Source organism: Thermothielavioides terrestris, chromosome 1, assembly GCF_000226115.1.
Source record: "Thermothielavioides terrestris NRRL 8126 chromosome 1, complete sequence".
Classification (NCBI taxonomy): domain Eukaryota; kingdom Fungi; phylum Ascomycota; class Sordariomycetes; order Sordariales; family Chaetomiaceae; genus Thermothielavioides; species Thermothielavioides terrestris.
Window position 1 is genome coordinate 3,860,668 of NC_016457.1, and position 16,877 is coordinate 3,877,544.

At 60.0% G+C, this 16,877-nt stretch overlaps 7 protein-coding genes across 7 annotated transcripts; 3 read left to right on the plus strand and 4 right to left on the minus strand.

The window, feature by feature from the left end:
• Positions 1-211: 211 nt before the first annotated feature.
• Positions 212-1,045, minus strand: THITE_154692 (uncharacterized protein; the record flags this gene model as incomplete). Its single annotated transcript, XM_003649480.1, has 3 exons — positions 212-548; positions 641-791; positions 874-1,045. 3 exons carry the CDS (start codon positions 1,043-1,045, stop codon positions 212-214), a joined length of 660 nt encoding a protein of 219 aa, XP_003649528.1.
• A 549-nt stretch (positions 1,046-1,594) lies between these two features.
• THITE_2125740 (uncharacterized protein) lies at positions 1,595-3,578 on the plus strand (the record flags this gene model as incomplete). Its single annotated transcript, XM_003649481.1, has 6 exons — positions 1,595-1,801; positions 1,880-2,136; positions 2,282-2,420; positions 2,487-2,631; positions 2,735-3,178; positions 3,316-3,578. 6 exons carry the CDS (start codon positions 1,595-1,597, stop codon positions 3,576-3,578), a joined length of 1,455 nt encoding a protein of 484 aa, XP_003649529.1.
• A 3,148-nt stretch (positions 3,579-6,726) lies between these two features.
• Positions 6,727-8,090, minus strand: THITE_2108103 (uncharacterized protein). The gene is made up of 4 exons (XM_003649482.1): positions 7,903-8,090; positions 7,687-7,831; positions 7,246-7,608; positions 6,727-6,761 (listed from the first exon to the last, which is right to left on the minus strand). Exons 1-4 carry the CDS (start codon positions 7,921-7,923, stop codon positions 6,757-6,759), a joined length of 534 nt encoding a protein of 177 aa, XP_003649530.1. The 5' UTR covers positions 7,924-8,090; the 3' UTR covers positions 6,727-6,756.
• Positions 8,091-8,897: 807 nt separating this feature from the next.
• On the plus strand, positions 8,898-10,045 carry THITE_2038921 (uncharacterized protein; the record flags this gene model as incomplete). The annotated part of the gene is made up of 2 exons (XM_003649483.1): positions 8,898-8,928; positions 9,018-10,045. 2 exons carry the CDS (start codon positions 8,898-8,900, stop codon positions 10,043-10,045), a joined length of 1,059 nt encoding a protein of 352 aa, XP_003649531.1.
• A 51-nt stretch (positions 10,046-10,096) lies between these two features.
• Positions 10,097-12,447, minus strand: THITE_2108104 (uncharacterized protein). The gene is made up of 2 exons (XM_003649484.1): positions 12,125-12,447; positions 10,097-12,065 (listed from the first exon to the last, which is right to left on the minus strand). Exons 1-2 carry the CDS (start codon positions 12,202-12,204, stop codon positions 10,343-10,345), a joined length of 1,803 nt encoding a protein of 600 aa, XP_003649532.1. The 5' UTR covers positions 12,205-12,447; the 3' UTR covers positions 10,097-10,342.
• A 380-nt stretch (positions 12,448-12,827) lies between these two features.
• THITE_2108107 (uncharacterized protein) lies at positions 12,828-14,040 on the minus strand. Its single transcript, XM_003649485.1, has 4 exons — positions 13,821-14,040; positions 13,745-13,763; positions 13,660-13,685; positions 12,828-13,603 (listed from the first exon to the last, which is right to left on the minus strand). Exons 1-4 carry the CDS (start codon positions 13,842-13,844, stop codon positions 13,028-13,030), a joined length of 645 nt encoding a protein of 214 aa, XP_003649533.1. The 5' UTR covers positions 13,845-14,040; the 3' UTR covers positions 12,828-13,027.
• Positions 14,041-14,444: 404 nt separating this feature from the next.
• THITE_2108108 (uncharacterized protein) lies at positions 14,445-16,361 on the plus strand. The gene is made up of 3 exons (XM_003649486.1): positions 14,445-14,559; positions 14,789-15,117; positions 15,188-16,361. Exons 2-3 carry the CDS (start codon positions 15,009-15,011, stop codon positions 16,189-16,191), a joined length of 1,113 nt encoding a protein of 370 aa, XP_003649534.1. The 5' UTR covers positions 14,445-14,559; positions 14,789-15,008; the 3' UTR covers positions 16,192-16,361.
• Positions 16,362-16,877: the final 516 nt, after the last annotated feature.

The following is a 16,877-nucleotide window of genomic DNA, read 5'->3' on the forward strand; positions in this document are numbered from 1 at the left end:
GTCAAAACGCGTCAGTTTCGTACCTATTCTGGGGCTAATATGCCTGCCACCGTCCACCTAGGGCATGAATCAAGTGATGAATCTCAGATGCCAGGCTGAGAGAGTCAAAGGTTCCTCGACAGGAACATGAGACACTGGAGCTTTCCCCGATTAGCTACAAGGGTTAGCTCAAACTCAGTTTCGCTTGCTTGTGATATGTATCTATCCTCTGTCAGGCCCTCAATACATCCCAGGGAATACCCTCCCAGGATGTCTCGGACAAACAGAATGGGGCCTCCACATTCACGCCCTGTTGAACAGCCGTCTCCAACGCTCCAAGGCGCTGGCGAAATCTGGCCGTCTCGGCAATACTCTTCTCCGACGCAAAGATGTTATAGACAGCGATGGGATATCCAGACCACTGGAGCAGGTAGCAGAAGATGTTCGATATCCCCAGCACAAGCGGCTGACGAACGTTGTTTGCCTGCAGCCGGAACCGCCCCAAGCTCTGCTGAGGCGACAGGAGTAGGGGAACCAGCCTGGCCAGCAGGGCGTGGCTTGCCACGGCTCTAATCAAATCCCGCGCAGTTCGTCACTCGTCAGCGTCTCTCTCCATTCATTCTCTCAGAGCAAGCACGGGGCCGCGCGCGAGGTGCCATACAGCGAAGCGTGAATGAGCCACACCCTTGGTCGCCGGGCGAGCAGCCGGGCTTGCAGCTGCGCGGCCAGGCGCGAGAGCTCCTGGATCTCTCGGGACAAGGCGCCCTGGACCATGCGAAACTGGACTGAGCGCTGGTGGGCGGGATTAGAGGCTAAGGGAAGGGACCCAGGTCAACGTCTCAGCGTCAGCCCTCGGCAAACTACCCAAGGGAATAGTGGTTGTCGGGCGCCCACCGTCCAGGGCACCGCTGGCAGCCAGGCCAGCGAGATGCAGCGCGCGGTATTGATCGAGCCGCACCAGAATGGAGATGCGCAAAGCGTCAGGTCCTAGCGGCGGCGGAACTGCCAGAAGGTGGTCGCCTTCGGAAGCAAACTGAATGCCCGACCGTTGAGTTGGAACGCTCATCTTTGGGTCGGCGTGGTGGGCTGGCTGGTTGAGGTGCAGACTACCTAAGCAGAACAGAGTCAAAATTGTGAGTCGTGTGCGGATCGGGCATTGAGTTCCATGAAGGTTGGCTCATCAAACGGGGATCCAGGCAGCAGCTACCGATGCACACAAGCAGGAGACTGGTCACAGCCTGCCAAACATGCCACACGCCACACATTGTCACGCACTGTCTGCAACCCCCTGGAATGGTGACACAGACTGAAGCCGGGCAACATCGTGGCCGCATTCTCGCCAATCTCTGCACGGCGACAAAGATGCACCATATAGGTAGATAGAGGCCTACCGCAGTACTTGCATGGCCATGCATCTGGGTCGTCCAACGGGATGCATCGGCTTGCCTCGACCTTTCCGAGAAGAAATTCGTTGACTTGCGGGGTCTCCGGCCTCGAGGGAGATGCGAAGGGAGCGGTAAGGGAGAAGTGAATATCTACCGAGGAACACTGCGAGCCGTCATCGTCCTTCCCGGCCCAGCACACACACGGCAGCTCAACCTTCCAAGCTTCCAACATGGTCGTCCGCAACAGCATGCCGCCCTCGGGCTCCGATGAGACCGACTTCGATTTTAAGATATACAAGCCGAACATTGACCCCCGCGAGCGGGATCCAGCGGCCAGATTCGCCCAGGACGTTAGGACATGCTTGGACAAATGCTCGGACCTTGCCGAGCTGGACGAATGCTGCCTCGATTGGGAAGGGGACACTCGCGTGGCTAAGGTGCGACCTTCTCCATCTCGTCGGGTGTCTGTGTTCTGTTCGCTTGACCCATTCACATCGCTGACCTGTGCCGCCCAGGTTCGCGTTCGCGTGCGAGCATCGGCAACCGCCGTTCCCGAACACAAGCAGATCACTCGGAACAGCGCGATCAAAGACCTGTGCCAGGGCATGATGTCTGTGACGGGCGGCAGGCGAGCAAGCCTGGGAGTCCTAACCGATCTGTCCATCTGGGGCATCATGCCCATCTCCGTCGTCTTCCAGTCGTATTGGACAGCTCACTTCTTCACCGATATGCTGGAAAAAGGTCCTGACGCGCTTCTGAGCCTCGCTCAAGAGTATGAGCGAATGGCCTGTCCCTCCTGCATGCCACCGTCGGTCTCCCCCCCCCCCCCCCCCCCGGCCCCTTTTTTCCTTTCTCTCCCTCCCCCCACTGGAGCCTTGTGGTTGTCTACACAATGCTGACGGTTGACCACGTCTCAGGCTCATGGTTTTTGCCGTCGCGATACTTACCGGCGCCTACGGGACGTTCCACTTCATGAAAGGCCTCCTCGGCCACAGCATCGACCCCAGTTTCAACCTGCAGGTCTTCCTCCAGCAAGCCATGCCCTATGTATCCATGGTATTCAGCTGCTTTGCGGTTCGTCAATTGTTATTCTGCTCAGCAGGATCTGTACTGAACCCACAGAAGAGGAACTCAGCGCCCTCTGCCCGGAGGAAAGCCCCGTACTCGGCCGAGATGCTCGGCGACGCAAGTAAAACCTTCGAAGACGCCCTTATCATCTTCAAACGCCGCTGCGACAGTGTCCTTGATCGACTTAGCACCATCGACGGTAAGTAAAAGTGATAAGTCGCCCAGTGTATGAGAAGGAAACCAGAGAGAGGATCCAGATGGCTGACGCAGCTTGGGATGGCGGTAACCTTCCTTCCCCCCAGCTAACACCGCCCCGGCGCTTCTCCGCGACAAACAGTGGATGCATGATGCATGCGCTGACCTGTGCAAAATGTCCGAGTGTGCCTTTGTGCTTATGGCCAAGAAGAAAGACCTTCTTGGCGCGTTAGTCGCCGCTGCGAAGCACGAGCGCGATCAGGCGGCCGGAGCAGCAGGCGTATCTGTGGCAGTTACTACCGTGGTCATTGACAGTATGACCGCAACCGGCACCGCTGCCACGACCGGTACAGCTGCCGCAACTGGTACGGCCACAGCCGGTGCTGCTACGGCCGCGACCGGTGCCGCCTCGGCCGGGACTGCTGCGGCTGGCATCGCAATGCTCGGCCCGCTCGTGCTCTGTGGGATTGCCGTCGCCGGGGCTTGTGCGGCATGGCGTCACTTGAACGAAAAATGGAAACACGAAGAGGAGAGCAAACGCATCAGACACGGTACGTTGCGGTGGCTGCTCGGGGGTCTCGTGCATCAACCCAACCAGGAGCTTTCCCCCCTCCCCATCCCCCCCCATTTGAGGTCCGCAAGCCACGAAACACATCGCTGACGAAACCATCTGCTTGTCATGCTACAGTTGCCGAAACCTGCCATTCTCTCTGGGATAAGGCTTTCATGATGCGCCTGGCGCTGGAGTGGTTCCGTCTCCGGGAGGGAGAGGACGCGTCGAACCTCACCTTCACTGATCCTCGCTTCCAGGTCAAATGGGAAGGATTCATCGCCCAATACCGGAAACATCATCCGAACGGCTCCGGTGGCGAGGAGTATGTCCACGAGCTGGGAATCTGGCTGAAAAGCGAGGTCGATGCCATGAGGCTGACCCGGGAACTCCTTCTATAAAACCATCCCCGTTGACAGTTCGGCTTACAATGACTCTCGTTGGTCTGGTGGAATGGATCGTCTACCATGTCTTGAGATTGTTGTTCGAATACACTTTTTCCCTCCTTACTCGAAGCCGGAGGACCATTGCAAAGAAATGCAGAAAACAAGGACTCACTGCCGCTTATTAGGTTAAACAGGTGTTTGTCACCGGGACTGGGTTCATCTGCAGCGAGGTTAGTGGACTGTCTAAACATGTCGCGGTAGGGCTAAGGACTCGGCGAAACTCGACACGACACCTTCAGTTCTCAGGACTATCACCCCAGCTAGAACTGCGATGTGACACCTTCAGTTCTCAGGACTATCACCCCAGCTAGAACTGCGATATATGGTCACCAGACCCAAGTGGTATTGAGTCCAGCCGCGACACCTCCCTGCGGTAACCCATAACTCAGATCTGCTTCGCAGCAGCCCAGGCATCCCATCCTTCTGCATCCATTAACCCCTGAACTCAGGACTCTCCAATAATCTCACTTCCCGCGCTCACGAAAAGCCCACCGCCTCGCAAACGACGCGCCCCGTATGGCAAACGTACTGCCGCTCTGATCCTCTGGCAGTCAGTCCCGCACCGGCGAGGTAGATGGGCCGCCGCTGTGTGCTTGGCTTCTAAGGTTGGATAAAACAAGCCGAAGATACACCACAAATCAAGATACCATTCTGCGCGCAGCCATCAGCGCTGAGAACGTTCGACCAAAAGCAACAGTTCTGTTACTCGAGAACCCCGAAGAAATGAAAGGGGGAACACGACGAGACTGACAGCCACCCAGCCAACTACCTGGTACCTATAGAACAACTCTCCCTCAACCAGAACCCCACCTTTGCAAACACTCCTATGACAACAAGGCTAGCGACAAAGCAAGCCCCTGAGCAGCCCGCCCTATCAACGGTATCGACGAAACTCGCCCTCCCCGAAAGCACGTACACAAGAATACTGATATAACCCATTCATGGTATCATAACAAGTGGAACAACAGCCAACCCCTCCTCTCCTATCCCTCCGGAGCCTCATCCTGACACAAACCAACCCGGCTCAGGAGTCGCTCGGCCTCAACTTCTTGGTGGACTTGGCCGTGCCGATATGGGTGTTATGTACCTGCGTCGTCCTGTCAGCTTCCTCGGTCCATCGCCCAAGGGGAACGGGGAAAAGATGGGAGAAAAGATAGCGAAGCAGAGAAAGAAAAGAAAGGAAAGGAAAAGCACCGGAACGCAGGCAACTCACCTTGGTGGCAAACCTCAGACTGGAGATGGTCTCCCTCAGATGGGCCTCGAGGGGGCTGACCATGACGAACATGAGGGTCTTGGAGTTGCCGCCGAGCGAGTACTGCAGCAGGTGGGTGAGCTTGGAGTTGCGGTAGGGGACGTGGGCGGATCCGCGGCCGAGGGCCTCGATGACGTCGCCGAGGCAGGCGAGGCTCTTGTTGATGCTCTGGGTCTCGCGCATGCGGTCGCCCTCGGCGCCCGAGTGCTTGAGGCGTTCGGAGCCGGCCAGGTCGACGAGGTTGAGGGTGCCCTCGCAGCGCTCGCCCGTCGCCGCGTTCTCGCCGGCCAGGCGGAGCATGAAGACCGAGTGCGAGCGCGAGGAGCGCTCGTTGGCCTTGGTCGCCGCCACGCTGCGGTTGCTCTGCGCCTGCCGCAGCATCGCCTCGACCCGCTCGGCCGAGTCGAGCGCGACCGTCTTGCAGTTGAGCACCGTCGTCTGCTTGCGCGCCTCGTCGTGGCGGATCTCGAGCTTCTTGCGGCCGCCGCCGCCGCCGCCGCCGCCGTCCGACTCGCGCGCCGGCGCGAGCAGGTCGTGCAGCTCCTCGTTGTACACCTCCACGAAGCTGCCCTCCATCGTGTAGGTCCACGACTTCTCGGCCAGCTTGGTGATGGTGTCGTAGATCATGTGCGTGGCCCGCGGGATCATGCCGTCGGCGGACGACATGGTGTACGTCTTGCCCGAGCCCGTCTGGCCGTAGCAGAAGATGCACACGTTGTAGCCGTCGAGCGCGCTCTGCACGAGCTGCGAGATCTCGGCGAAGACCTCCTCGTTGGGCACCGACGGCTCGAACACCCTGTCGAACTCGAACGGTATCACCTTGCGGCTGACCGTCCCCAGGCTGCTCTTCTCCTCGGGGCCGGTGACGTCGATCTGCGACGACGTCTTGGTGTCCGGGAACGCAATGGTGGCCTGCTCGCCCTCGGACGGGTCGAGCACGGGCCGGACCCTGCACATGACGCGGATGTTGCCCTTCAGCTCCTGGTACTTGTTGAAGAGGACCCGCCGCTCCGTCTCCTCCTTGATCAGTTTCTGCCGCGCCTCGTCGGCGACGCGCAAGGCCTCCTGCAGGCGGGCCTCCATGCTCGCGAACGAGTCGGACTGTTGCTTGCTGTCGGATTCGAGGAACTCGATCTTCGCCCGCAGGCCGCGCATGCGGTCCTCCAGCGTCATGTTCGTGGTCGACATCTCAGCAATCTGCTGCTGCAGCGTTCCCCTGATGGTCTGCTCCCGGTCGAGGTCGGACCTGAGCGCCTCCACCTGGGACCGCATCTCCTGGACCTCTCGCTCCTTCTTCAGCAGCTCCAGGTTCATGTCTTGCTTCTCAGCCCCCAGCTTGGACCGCAACTCGTGGAGCTCTCGCGACTTTTGAGCCTGTTCATCAGCCAGCTCCGCCTTGTAACGCCGTTCCATGGCCTCCAAGGCCTCACGGTGCTCCCGCTCCAGCTTGTCGACCTCGGCCTTGAACTCTCGCCGGATTTCGTCGACTTCATGCTTGTGCTCGCGTTGCTGATCCTCGAGTTCGTACTTGTGTCTCCTCTGCTCCGTCTCCATCTGAAGCAGCAAAGATTGTTTTTCTTGTTGCAGTGCGTGGTGTTCTTGCCTCTGAAGTTCAAGCTGACTCTGCAACTGAGTGTTATGATCTACCAGCCGCTCTTTCTCGCGCTCGAGATCGCTCGCTACAGACCAACGTCAGCCTTTCACGCGGTCACTCAGACCTCGATTCCGAGCAGTCACACCTACCCCTGTTCTTGGCCAAGTCGATGGCTTCCTCCAAGGCTTTCCGGTCGGTCATGGTGCCTTCGAAGGCCTCCTTCATGATTTTGAACTGCGATTCGAACTCGCTGAGGCGGCCGTCGACGTCCCAACCTGCAAAATTGGTCAAACTTGAGTCTTTGGTGAGAAATGATGACTTCGTTGGAGAGCAAGACTTGGTGGGCGAGGGCGGGTTCTTGCGCAGGCTCATGACGAGAGAGCCGCACCTCCTTAGCGCCCCCTTCCCCTGTCTGATCTGAGGTGGTGTTGTTGGCAACGGAGCAGAGCTTCCTTGAGGAGCGGCAGGCCCAAACGGGTTGACTCGGGCTGCTTCTTCTTCTTGGCAGAGCTTCTTGGTGTCGGCCTCGGTCTGGACATCGAACTAGGATGGCCCAGACGGGGGCTGGCTGTGTTGCCTGGAGACCACTTGACCTCCGTTTGACAGACTGTCCTTCGGCGGATCATCCAGCGACAGGTCCTCGAACTGCCTTCTGAGCCCCGATATGTCTCTGCTTTCTTTCCTTGTGTGCGAAGCCGCTCGCTGCTGAGGGCCGGCTGTGCGCAACTTCATGGCTCGTAGAGCGTGCTGCTGAGAGGGGTCTGAGAGCTTCATACCCTTCGGTTGACCGGACTGCCTGGGTTCCTCCTCTACTTCTCGGCTCCCCATGGCCGTGGCTGGTCGTGTACGCGTCAGGCCTCGCGGGCGACCACTCGTGGACTGGGCGAAACCCATCGAGGTCGGGGCTCTTGTTGCCGGTGGTGCGCGAGAGCCGGGCCCCATGCTCTTGGAGAAACTGCCAGCCGGGCCATGTCGTGAAGCTGTGGCGGACGGGTTGTTGGAGGACAGGGCTGCGATCGAAGACCCCTTAATGCTGGTCGCAGGGCGAGGCAGGCCGACGCCGGGGGTTGGGATCTGAGACTTCAGGGGCTCGCCTGCCCTTTCCACCAGGGTCTTGCGCTTCGGATCCGGCTGTGGAACTATTCACGTCCCTCCAGGTCAGTGGGGTGGGGGGTTGCAAGGTGAGCGGCGGGAGCGGGGAGGGATGGAGCCCATACTTCCAAGGTGTCCGCGTTTTTGAGGAATGCCTGTCGGCTGAGCGCGCGCATTGTGTTGCGAATCTGATATCTCTTGGAGACATGTTGTCGGGGCGGTTATTGCTGAGGCGTGCACTTGAGGAGGCCGGAGCCCCGATCGGAAGTTCTGCGCAGAAGAGCGTCAGCGACGGTGCACGGTGGCGTCGTGCGACCCAGGCAATCGCCAGGTAAACATACCGCGTTCTCGGAACCGTCCATGTTGAGCGCGCGCATGTGAGGAATAAGGAAGTGGACAAGCAAGCAAGAGGACAGGAGCAGAGCTCCCGGCGGCGATGTGGATGACGGCAACGTCGTGGCTGGCGGCGGGTCTCTCGCTCTGCCGCATCTGTTTGATCGGTTCTCAACGGGTGTAGCGCAGTTTGTGTAAAGTTGAAATGTCCGAGCCCCTGCCAGAGTCACCCGGGCAACCGACGAGCAGCACCAATGGCAGGTCGTCCGTGGTGGGGTCCCTCACTTGCACCCTGGAACCCCATTTAACGGCCTGGTGCCGGCACGGAGTACAGCCATAGCAAGCGGATCTCGAATAACCACAGCAAACCGTGGTTTGCCTTCCCGCAATCCGATCAGCTCTCGTCGAGCTGGTTCGCCATGAACAAATGTTGCTCTGAGGGCTCTCAGCTGTTCAACCACAGGAAATTTCGGTGATCCATGTGTGGACGGAGTTAAAACTGTGTACACAGTACTTGCACAGTCACCCACCGCCTGTCTGTGGGGCTCGAGTCTTCATTCCCTGTTCGAATTGCTGCAACCGGAAGAACCAGGCATTGAACTGCAGAGCATAACCAAGAGGCAAGACATCGGTGCAAAGGAGACGTTAGCTCTTCGTAGTTAAGCAATTACCATACTGTGTACACTGCCATGGCCCAGGTTGAACTCCTGCGTAGGTGTCCTAGGTGGTCCTAGGTGTAGACAGGATTCCGAGCGATCTCCATTAGTTGCTGAGGGGCGAATTGGATTCTTAGACACGTCCGCACGAGCCAGCTTGTTCACATGCTCGCCACACCCCTCCCCCAGACTGGAAGTTCATCCTTTCGTGACTGCCGTCCGGACAGCGTTGCTGCAAGCCCGCTACCAACACCAATGCAGCAGTAGTTCCCTGTCTGTAGGGAGGAACGCCATCTGACTTATCTCGTCGGTCTCCTTCGTGCAATTCCGAAAAAAACACACACGCGATGGAGAAGTTCTCGCAGTTCCGCGACCGGGGTAGGTCGTTTCCGTGATAGATAATTCATAGTCATTGAAGGCCGCCTCCCAGCTGACCATCACCACCACCGCCGTGGCACCGCCCTCAGGCTCCGGCATATCCCCCTTCCTACCCGTGACGACTCCGTCCTCGCTGCCGGCCACCGCCCTCCACGCCGTCCTCTTCCTCCTCCGCCTGCCGTTCTTCCTCTGCCTCGCGACCGCCTACTTCCTCGTCCTGCAGCACCTGCCGCTGCCCGCCGTGGCGCGCAAGCTGCTGCTCTGGCTGCTGCTCGCCATCCCCGGCGTCTGGTGGGTCGACCTGCAGCTGGACGGCGTGAAGCGCGGCTCGCTGAGCCAGCAGCCGCGCTCGCGCGTGCCGCACCCGGGCTCCGTCATCGCCGCCAACTTCACCTCGCCCGTCGACGCCCTCTACCTCGCCGCCGTCTTCGACCCCATCTTCGTCGCCTGCCACCCCACCTCCCGCAAGGTCCGCCGCATCTCCCTGCTGGCCGCCATCCTGGCCGCCCTCTCCCCGGCCGCGCAGCTGCTCCCAGCCTCAGCCCGCGAGTGGGAACACCAGCAGCAACAACAACAACAACAGCAGCAGGCTGCAGCATCCGACCTGACCACCCTAGCCGCGCTGCAGGCCCGACACCCGGGGCGCGTGATCGCGCTGTTCCCGGAGTGCGGCACGACCAACGGCCGCGGCGTGCTCCCCGCGAGCGCGGCGCTGCTGGGCGCGGCGCGCGGCGCCCCCGTGTTCCCCGTCAGCCTGCGCTACGCGCCGCCCGACGTGGCGACGCCCGTGCCCGGCTGGCGCGCCGCCGCCGCCTTCCTGTGGAAGCTGCTCGGCCGGCCGACGCACTGCGTCCGCGTGCGCATCGCCGAGGCCGTCTTCAACACCGCCGGGGCGGCGAACGGGGTTTCGGAGGAAGCGGCGGCGCCGGCGGTGGCGGCGGAGACGCGGGCTGGTGGTGGTGATGGGGATGGCGGAGATGATGCGCTGACGGCGGAGGAGCAGAGGTTGCTGGACCGCGTGGCCGAGGCGCTGGCGCGGCTCGGGCGGGCCAAGAGGGTCGGGCTGACGCTGCAGGATAAGAAAGCTTTTGTGGCTGCCTGGCCGAAGAAGCGGTGATGGGTTGCGCTGAGGGCACACTCGACGGCGTGTAGTATTATAAAAGTACGATGCAAAAACACCTAACTTTAAACGATGGCTTGTACTTTGGAAGCAAAGATTCTATGGCCTGGATTAGCGGGCAAAACGTCAACCAGCCTGATCCATCGTTTGACCGTTAACAAGATGATGGCATTTGCAAGCGCTTTTTTCCCAAGCCCAACCGCAGACAATTAAAAAACAAAGATAGCTATGTACAACGAGATCCCTGCGAAATCCCTTCCAACCACACTACCCATTCCAACCCCCGGCCCATCATCACGGCTTGTCGGTCACACACCCCTGGCTCGCGTCGCGCACCAGCGCGGCATACTTCCGCAGCGTGCCCTGCTTCACCCTGGGCTCGGGCGCCTTCCATTCCCTCCGCCGCCTCTCCATCTCCTCCGGCGACACCTCCAGATCGAGCACGCGCTTCTCGGCGTCGATCACGATCGTGTCGCCGTCCCTCACCAGCGCGATCGGCCCGCCCTCCATGGCCTCGGGCACGATGTGGCCGATCAGGAAGCCGTGGCTGCCGCCCGAGAAGCGGCCGTCGGTGATGAGGGCGACGTCCTTGCCGAGGCCGGCGCCCATGATGGCCGAGCTCGGCTTGAGCATCTCGGGCATGCCCGGCCCGCCCTTGGGGCCCTCGTAGCGGATGACGACGACCGTCTTCTCGCCCTGCTTGATCTCGCCGCGCTCGAGCGCCTCGATGAAGGTGTCCTCGCAGTCGTACACCTTGGCCTTGCCCTCGAACCGCAGGCCCTCCTTGCCCGTGATCTTGCCGACCGAGCCGCCCGGCGCCAGCGAGCCGCGCAGAATCTGGATGTGGCCCGTCGCCTTGAGCGGGTTGCTCAGCGGCCGCACGATCGGCTGGTCGTCGGGGAAGCCCGGCAGGTCGGCCACGTTCTCCTTCAGGGTCTTGCCCGTGACCGTGATGCCGGACCCGTCGATGAGGCCCTCCTTGAGCAGGAACTTGAGCAGCGCCGGCGTGCCGCCGATCTTGAACAGGTCCTCCATGACGTACTTGCCCGACGGCTTCAGGTCCGCCAGCAGCGGCGTGCGGTCCGAGACGGCCTGGAAGTCGTCGATGGTGAGCTTGATGCCGACCGAGTCGGCGATGGCGATGAGGTGCAGCACCGCGTTGGTGCTGCCGCCGAGGATGTTGACCACCACCATGGCGTTCTCGAACGCCTGCCGCGTCAGGATGTCCTTGGGCCGGATGTCCTCCCGGAGGAGGTTCTTGATGGCCTCACCGACGCCCTCGCACTCGGCCTTCTTCCGCGGGTCCTCCGCGGGGAAGCTGCTGCTGCCCGGGAGGGTCATGCCCATGGTCTCGATCGCGGTCGCCATCGTGTTGGCCGTGTACATGCCACCGCAGGCGCCACCGCCGGGGCAGGCGTGGCGGATGATGTCGAAGCGCTGATTCTCGTCAATCTGGCCAGCGATGTACTGGCCGTAGGCCTGGAAGGCGCTGACAATGTCCAGAGGCTCGCCCTTCATGCCGCAGCCGGGCTTGATGGTGCCGCCGTACACCATGATGCTGGGGCGGTTGACACGGCCCATGGCGATCAGGACGCCAGGCATGTTCTTGTCGCAGCCGGGCAGGGAGATGTTGGCGTCGTACCACTGGCCCTCCATGACGGTCTCGATGCTGTCGGCAATGATCTCTCTGCTCTGCAAGCTGTAGCGCATGCCCGTGGTGCCCATGCTGATGCCGTCCGAGACGCCGATCGTGTTGAAGCGCATGGGAACGAGGCCGGCCTTGGCGACGCTGTCGCGCACGACGGCCGAGAGGTCGAGCAGGTGCATGTTGCAGGGGTTGCCCTCGTACCAGACGGACGAGATGCCGACCTGAGCCTTAGACATGTCTTCCTCGGTGAGACCGGTGGCGTAGAGCATGGCCTGCGAGGCGCCCTGCGACTTGGGTTGTGTGATGGCGGACGAGACGCGGTTGAGCTTCTCTTCGGCATATCGGCGGGGGGTCGTGGAGAGCAGCCGGCTAGGAGGAACAGATCAGGCTTTTGTCTGGGAGGAAGCGGTACTGTTCAGACAACATACAGCTGGTTCCTCAGTGGCAGAGTCCGCCTGGCGGACAGGGCCCTGGGAGCCCCAGCCCGCAAGAGCGACGGCGGCAGCATGGCGAACCCGTCCAAGGAATTTGGAAGGCAGGTCCAAGCGAGGACCCGAGGGCAGCAGAAAAGAAAACCAAAAAAGACCAATTGGTTGCCAGAAAACAACAAAACCGGCGTGATTCGGCCCGGAGTCACAGGGACTATCTAATTGGCCCGCTGGGGATGGCTGAGGAAGTGAGTTGTCGAGGAGTCGAGTCAGAGCCGGAACTTCTGAGCGAAGTCGGAGCTTTAAAAATGAAGTTGTGTCCCGAGTCACAGGGACACAGCGTCTCCAGGATCGAAGTCACAGGGATAAAGACAGGGGTCCCCGCGGGATCCCCGCAAAAGCTGCTGCACTGGGAACGAAATACGGAATACAAGCTTCTCGATTGGCCCGGCGCAAAGAGAGCTGGGAGCTATGACCTGCACTCGTTCCTCCGCGTCTGTTTAAAGAGTCGCAGTTCCATTGAGGGCTCAACAGCAACTTGGCAGGCCCGAAAGCGTGAGAGACAGGATCGACGCCTAGATTCCACCCGTTTGCGCAGACTGGCTTCCCCTACACAGTTGTTTAGTTCAAACTGCCACTCCCGTCTCGGACCTCAGAGACGGGCAGACACAGGCAGATCGGCCGGGCTTCATCCTGTATCTTGACCGTCTGGGTTCATGCCATTGAACAGCGTTACCGGAGAACCGACAGGTCGCCACGGCCGGACAGAAATAGGACGGCCATCTTTGGCGCCTCCCAATATCTTCCATGCACTCATGCCAAGCACACCTCACGCTCATCCCCGAAGTCGCGAGCCGGCCCTAGATCTGCCCATCATGCGTTCGCCCTTCCAACAGCACTGCATCATGGCCTGGCCGCCTTCGAGTCGGCTCCCGCAGATTTGTCATCCCCCTTCTCCCTCCGATGTAGGATCTCGTCGATGATGCCGTGCTCCTTGGCCTCCTCGGCCGTCAGGTACTTGTCGCGCTCCATCATGTCGTTGATGGCCTTCATGTCGTACTTCTCGTAGCCGAACGACTTGTTGATGTGCCCCTGCACGATCTTGTTGATCTGGTCCCGTACCCTCTGGATCTGGTTGGCGTAGATCAGTATGTCGGCCGCCTGCCCGCGGGTGCCGCCCAGCGGCTGGTGCACCATGACGGAGCTGTGCGGCAGCGCGTACCGCTTCCCGGGCTCGCCGCCGATCAGGAGGATGGCCGCCATCGACGCGGCGCCGCCGACACACACGGTCGAGACGGGCGACTTGATGTAGGTCATGGTGTCGTAGATGGCCAGCCCGGAGCTGATCTCGCCGCCTGGCGAGTTGATGTACATGGTGATGGGCTTGTCTGGGTTGTCGGACTCGAGCCACAGCAGCTGGGATACTATCGACGCCGACACGATGTCGTCAATCGGGCCGTTAAGGCATACTATCCGTTCCTGCGCGGGTCAGAGCTGCGTTGGGGCGGGTTCGATCCGGCGTGCCGTGCACTAACCTGCAGCAGCTTGGAGAAGATGTCGGCTGTGGACGGCGGTAAGCGACAAGTTCGAAGCCCTGGCCTAGCGGCAGCTGAGACTCACATGTGCGCCAACCCCCCGCCTAGTCTGTCAGCAACGCGACACATCGAGAACGAGCAGGGACGGGCGAGGAACATACCGTGACCTCGGTGATGTAGGGCATTGGGAGGTTGCCCATTGGCGGCATCAGCCCGGGAGAAGCGCTAAATCTGGAGAAGCGCCGGCATTGTGACCCGCCTATCCTTTGGAGAAGGCGAGAGGCTAATCGTGGGGCTAATCGTTGGGAATTCATAGCGGCGGACGACGAGACAAAACGAGTCTCTCCTTCCTCTGCTGCGAGACAAGATGGGGGAGAACGAATGCGGGTCTTGAAGGCCGCAGTGGAACTCAGGTTGGCAGCCTGCGTTAGCTCCCGGGCTTGGCAGTGACAGGGATCCTGTCTCGACCAGCATCAAACATCTTCGCAAAGTTCGCACCTCAACCATTTCATCGCAAGCTGGCCAAGAACTCGACCAGGCGGGCCAAGACTTCGCGACTTGCAACGTTGGAATGCCTAAGGATTAAACTGTGCAGTATTCAAGTGTCTGTCTCTTCGCGAATCTTGTGAGGTGTGTCAATCCACCTCGAGTCTTCATGGAGCCAAGCCCATGCGAGTCCGATTTTGGCGCCAGTACTCCGGAGTTAGCGACTGGGTCTTAACTTCACTGCTGTGGTTCATCTGCAGACGGTGTCGAGGCCCAGCTTTCTCTCATTTCTCTCCCCTTTCCACTCATTAGTTTGCTCGATATCTCGACTCGAATCGCTTTTCAACTTCCCATATTTTCAGTTTGCTGTCTTGTTTTCGCCTTGTGAAGTGCTGCGGATTTGCTGTCGAGTTAGTTAGCCACAGTCTGGTTAGTTAAACAGGCGGTTTACTGGACTCGCTGGTCTGAGTGAATCTGTCAACCTGCTGGGCCCCTGTCCACTTCCTCTTCACTTCTCAAACTCGATGAGCGTATCCGTGTTCTGGCGACAATTGGCGCTCATTTACCCGGCCTGACCAACAGACACGATGCAGGCTGTGGGAAGGCGCTGCGGCAGGCCGTCACTAACTACCGCTTACCGCAGGCCATGGCGATTTGTTGTTGCTCAGAGTTTGCATGCCTGCAGCCATCACCAAACGGACGCGGCAGCGAACACAAGCCACAAGACCACCGACACCAACACCGCAGCCGACGCCTCACAAAATCCTGTGGCGAACAACATATTCTTAAAAGAAGATGTTCCAATAGACGCCAAGAACAAGACAGTTACCACCGTGGTTGGCGAGCTGCCCATATCGCCGTTGATGGACCCGTCGTTCCACGAGGCAAGGGGCAAGTTCAGGAAGCGCAAGCCCACGGCACCGCAGTTTAAGCCGACCAAGTTTCAAAAGCAGTTAGCCCGCAACCCCTTCGGTAATGTCCCGCAACTAGGAGTCTACAATAGGTAGTTCTGGCGAGCGGTCGTTCTCTAACCTGCTCCCAGCCAAGGCCCTGGCGACACCGGTGCGGAGGTGTCCCATCACCAACACGGTCCTACCCAGATTCTTACTCCAGCGCTTTCGTCTCGTGTCACACCCGGAGACGGGAAGACCGTGGTTCACGCCCGCTGATCTTTCCCCGAAGGGCCCGGCGACGGGCCAAGCTCCCGTGCCTGACGTCTCACCGGAGCGTGCGACTGCGCCTGGACCGGCCAAAGAACTGCCCCAAGAGACGCTCCGAGGACTCGAACAGAAACAGGATGGTGCTTCTTCCGGGTCAGAGCCGGAAATCCCAGCACAGCTGCCCCAGCAGGATTTGCAAGCAGGAGCGAGTACTGCCGAGCAGGCCCCAGTGGCCCGAAGGCCCACAAAAACAGGACCCTCAGCATACGTCCTCTCGCGTCAAACGTTGTTTCGGGAGCTCCAGCACCGGAAATCGGTGTACTTCGGGGCTTTTCAGAAGCTCTTCCGCATGTCCGACCACGGGCGCTCGCATCTCACGGCGGCGCTGAACAGCGCCAACTGGCGCAGCGATATGGACGCCGTGCTGCTGGAGCTGATGCGCCGGCGCATCTCCGAGGGCCTGCTCCACTTCGCGAGGCTGGTGCTGGAGCAAGACCGCAAGTACATCGTCAAGTGCGAGCGCTGGGACGACGCGAAGGCGCTCAAGCACAGGGGCTGTCTACTGTTTCTGGGCCCGCCGAAGGGAACCGCTGCGTCTCCGGACTCCGAGTCGAGCTCCCCCGAGTATGTGCCGCCAAGGCTGTCGACGATGGACGTTGGGCCTGCCCGGTACGGGTCGATTATTGCGGTCCACAATCTGTGCGTGCTTTTGGGCGAGGAGCACGTTGCCCGGCTACGACAGGAGTCTAAGCTTTTCCGGGACGGATGGCTGTTCATGCTGGGCAGGCAGGCCACGGTCAACCTGCAAATGCTGTTGTGGAAACTGCAGGGCTACATGGCCTGGGATGAGCCGCAGGAGACAGCGTCTTCGGACGAGTCGACGTAGAGGCCGTCGACGTTTTCAGCGCGACCCAAGCTGGCCGAGCCGCTGTCGATAAGACATCGAGCAGTACCGGGTCGCAGGTCGAGCCAGCCAACTCACTATGTGGAGTGAAAAAGGCTCCCGGATGCGACAGGCATCTGCGAGTCACTTCCGAGGCTGTAACTGACCAGCGAATACCTCTACTCCATCTCGGGATAACAGGCCCGACCGCGTCTCATCCGCCGCCACCTCACCTCACTTCCACAACGATCGCTTCGATGCTTTGCCAAACCAACATGTCCGGCACATCGACTGCCTGCACAGCTTTGGCTCTGAACCTAAAGGCGGAGACAGTCGGCTGCGCATGATGGAAGGCAGTCTGAGGCTGATACCCGGGGGAGTGTGCGAGACGGTTCATGGAACTGCTCAGGAGGCACATGAAGAGTGGGACTGTACATACATGTATTATACACCGGTCATTCAGCTTATATACATGGGAAAGAGTGCTTGCACGCCATCAGCATCAACAGGTCCGGGCAAGGCTCCCAACAATTCAAATCCACCCAATTCAATTCAATCCAATTCAATGCAATTCAAGGCAATTCGGCCCTGTTGGCAATCAATCCTGGGCCTGGATTTGACTTGTTTACTTACAAATATTTGCCAAGACCGCATATTGGTCAGTGCTTCGCAAGATACCTCCCAGTCCG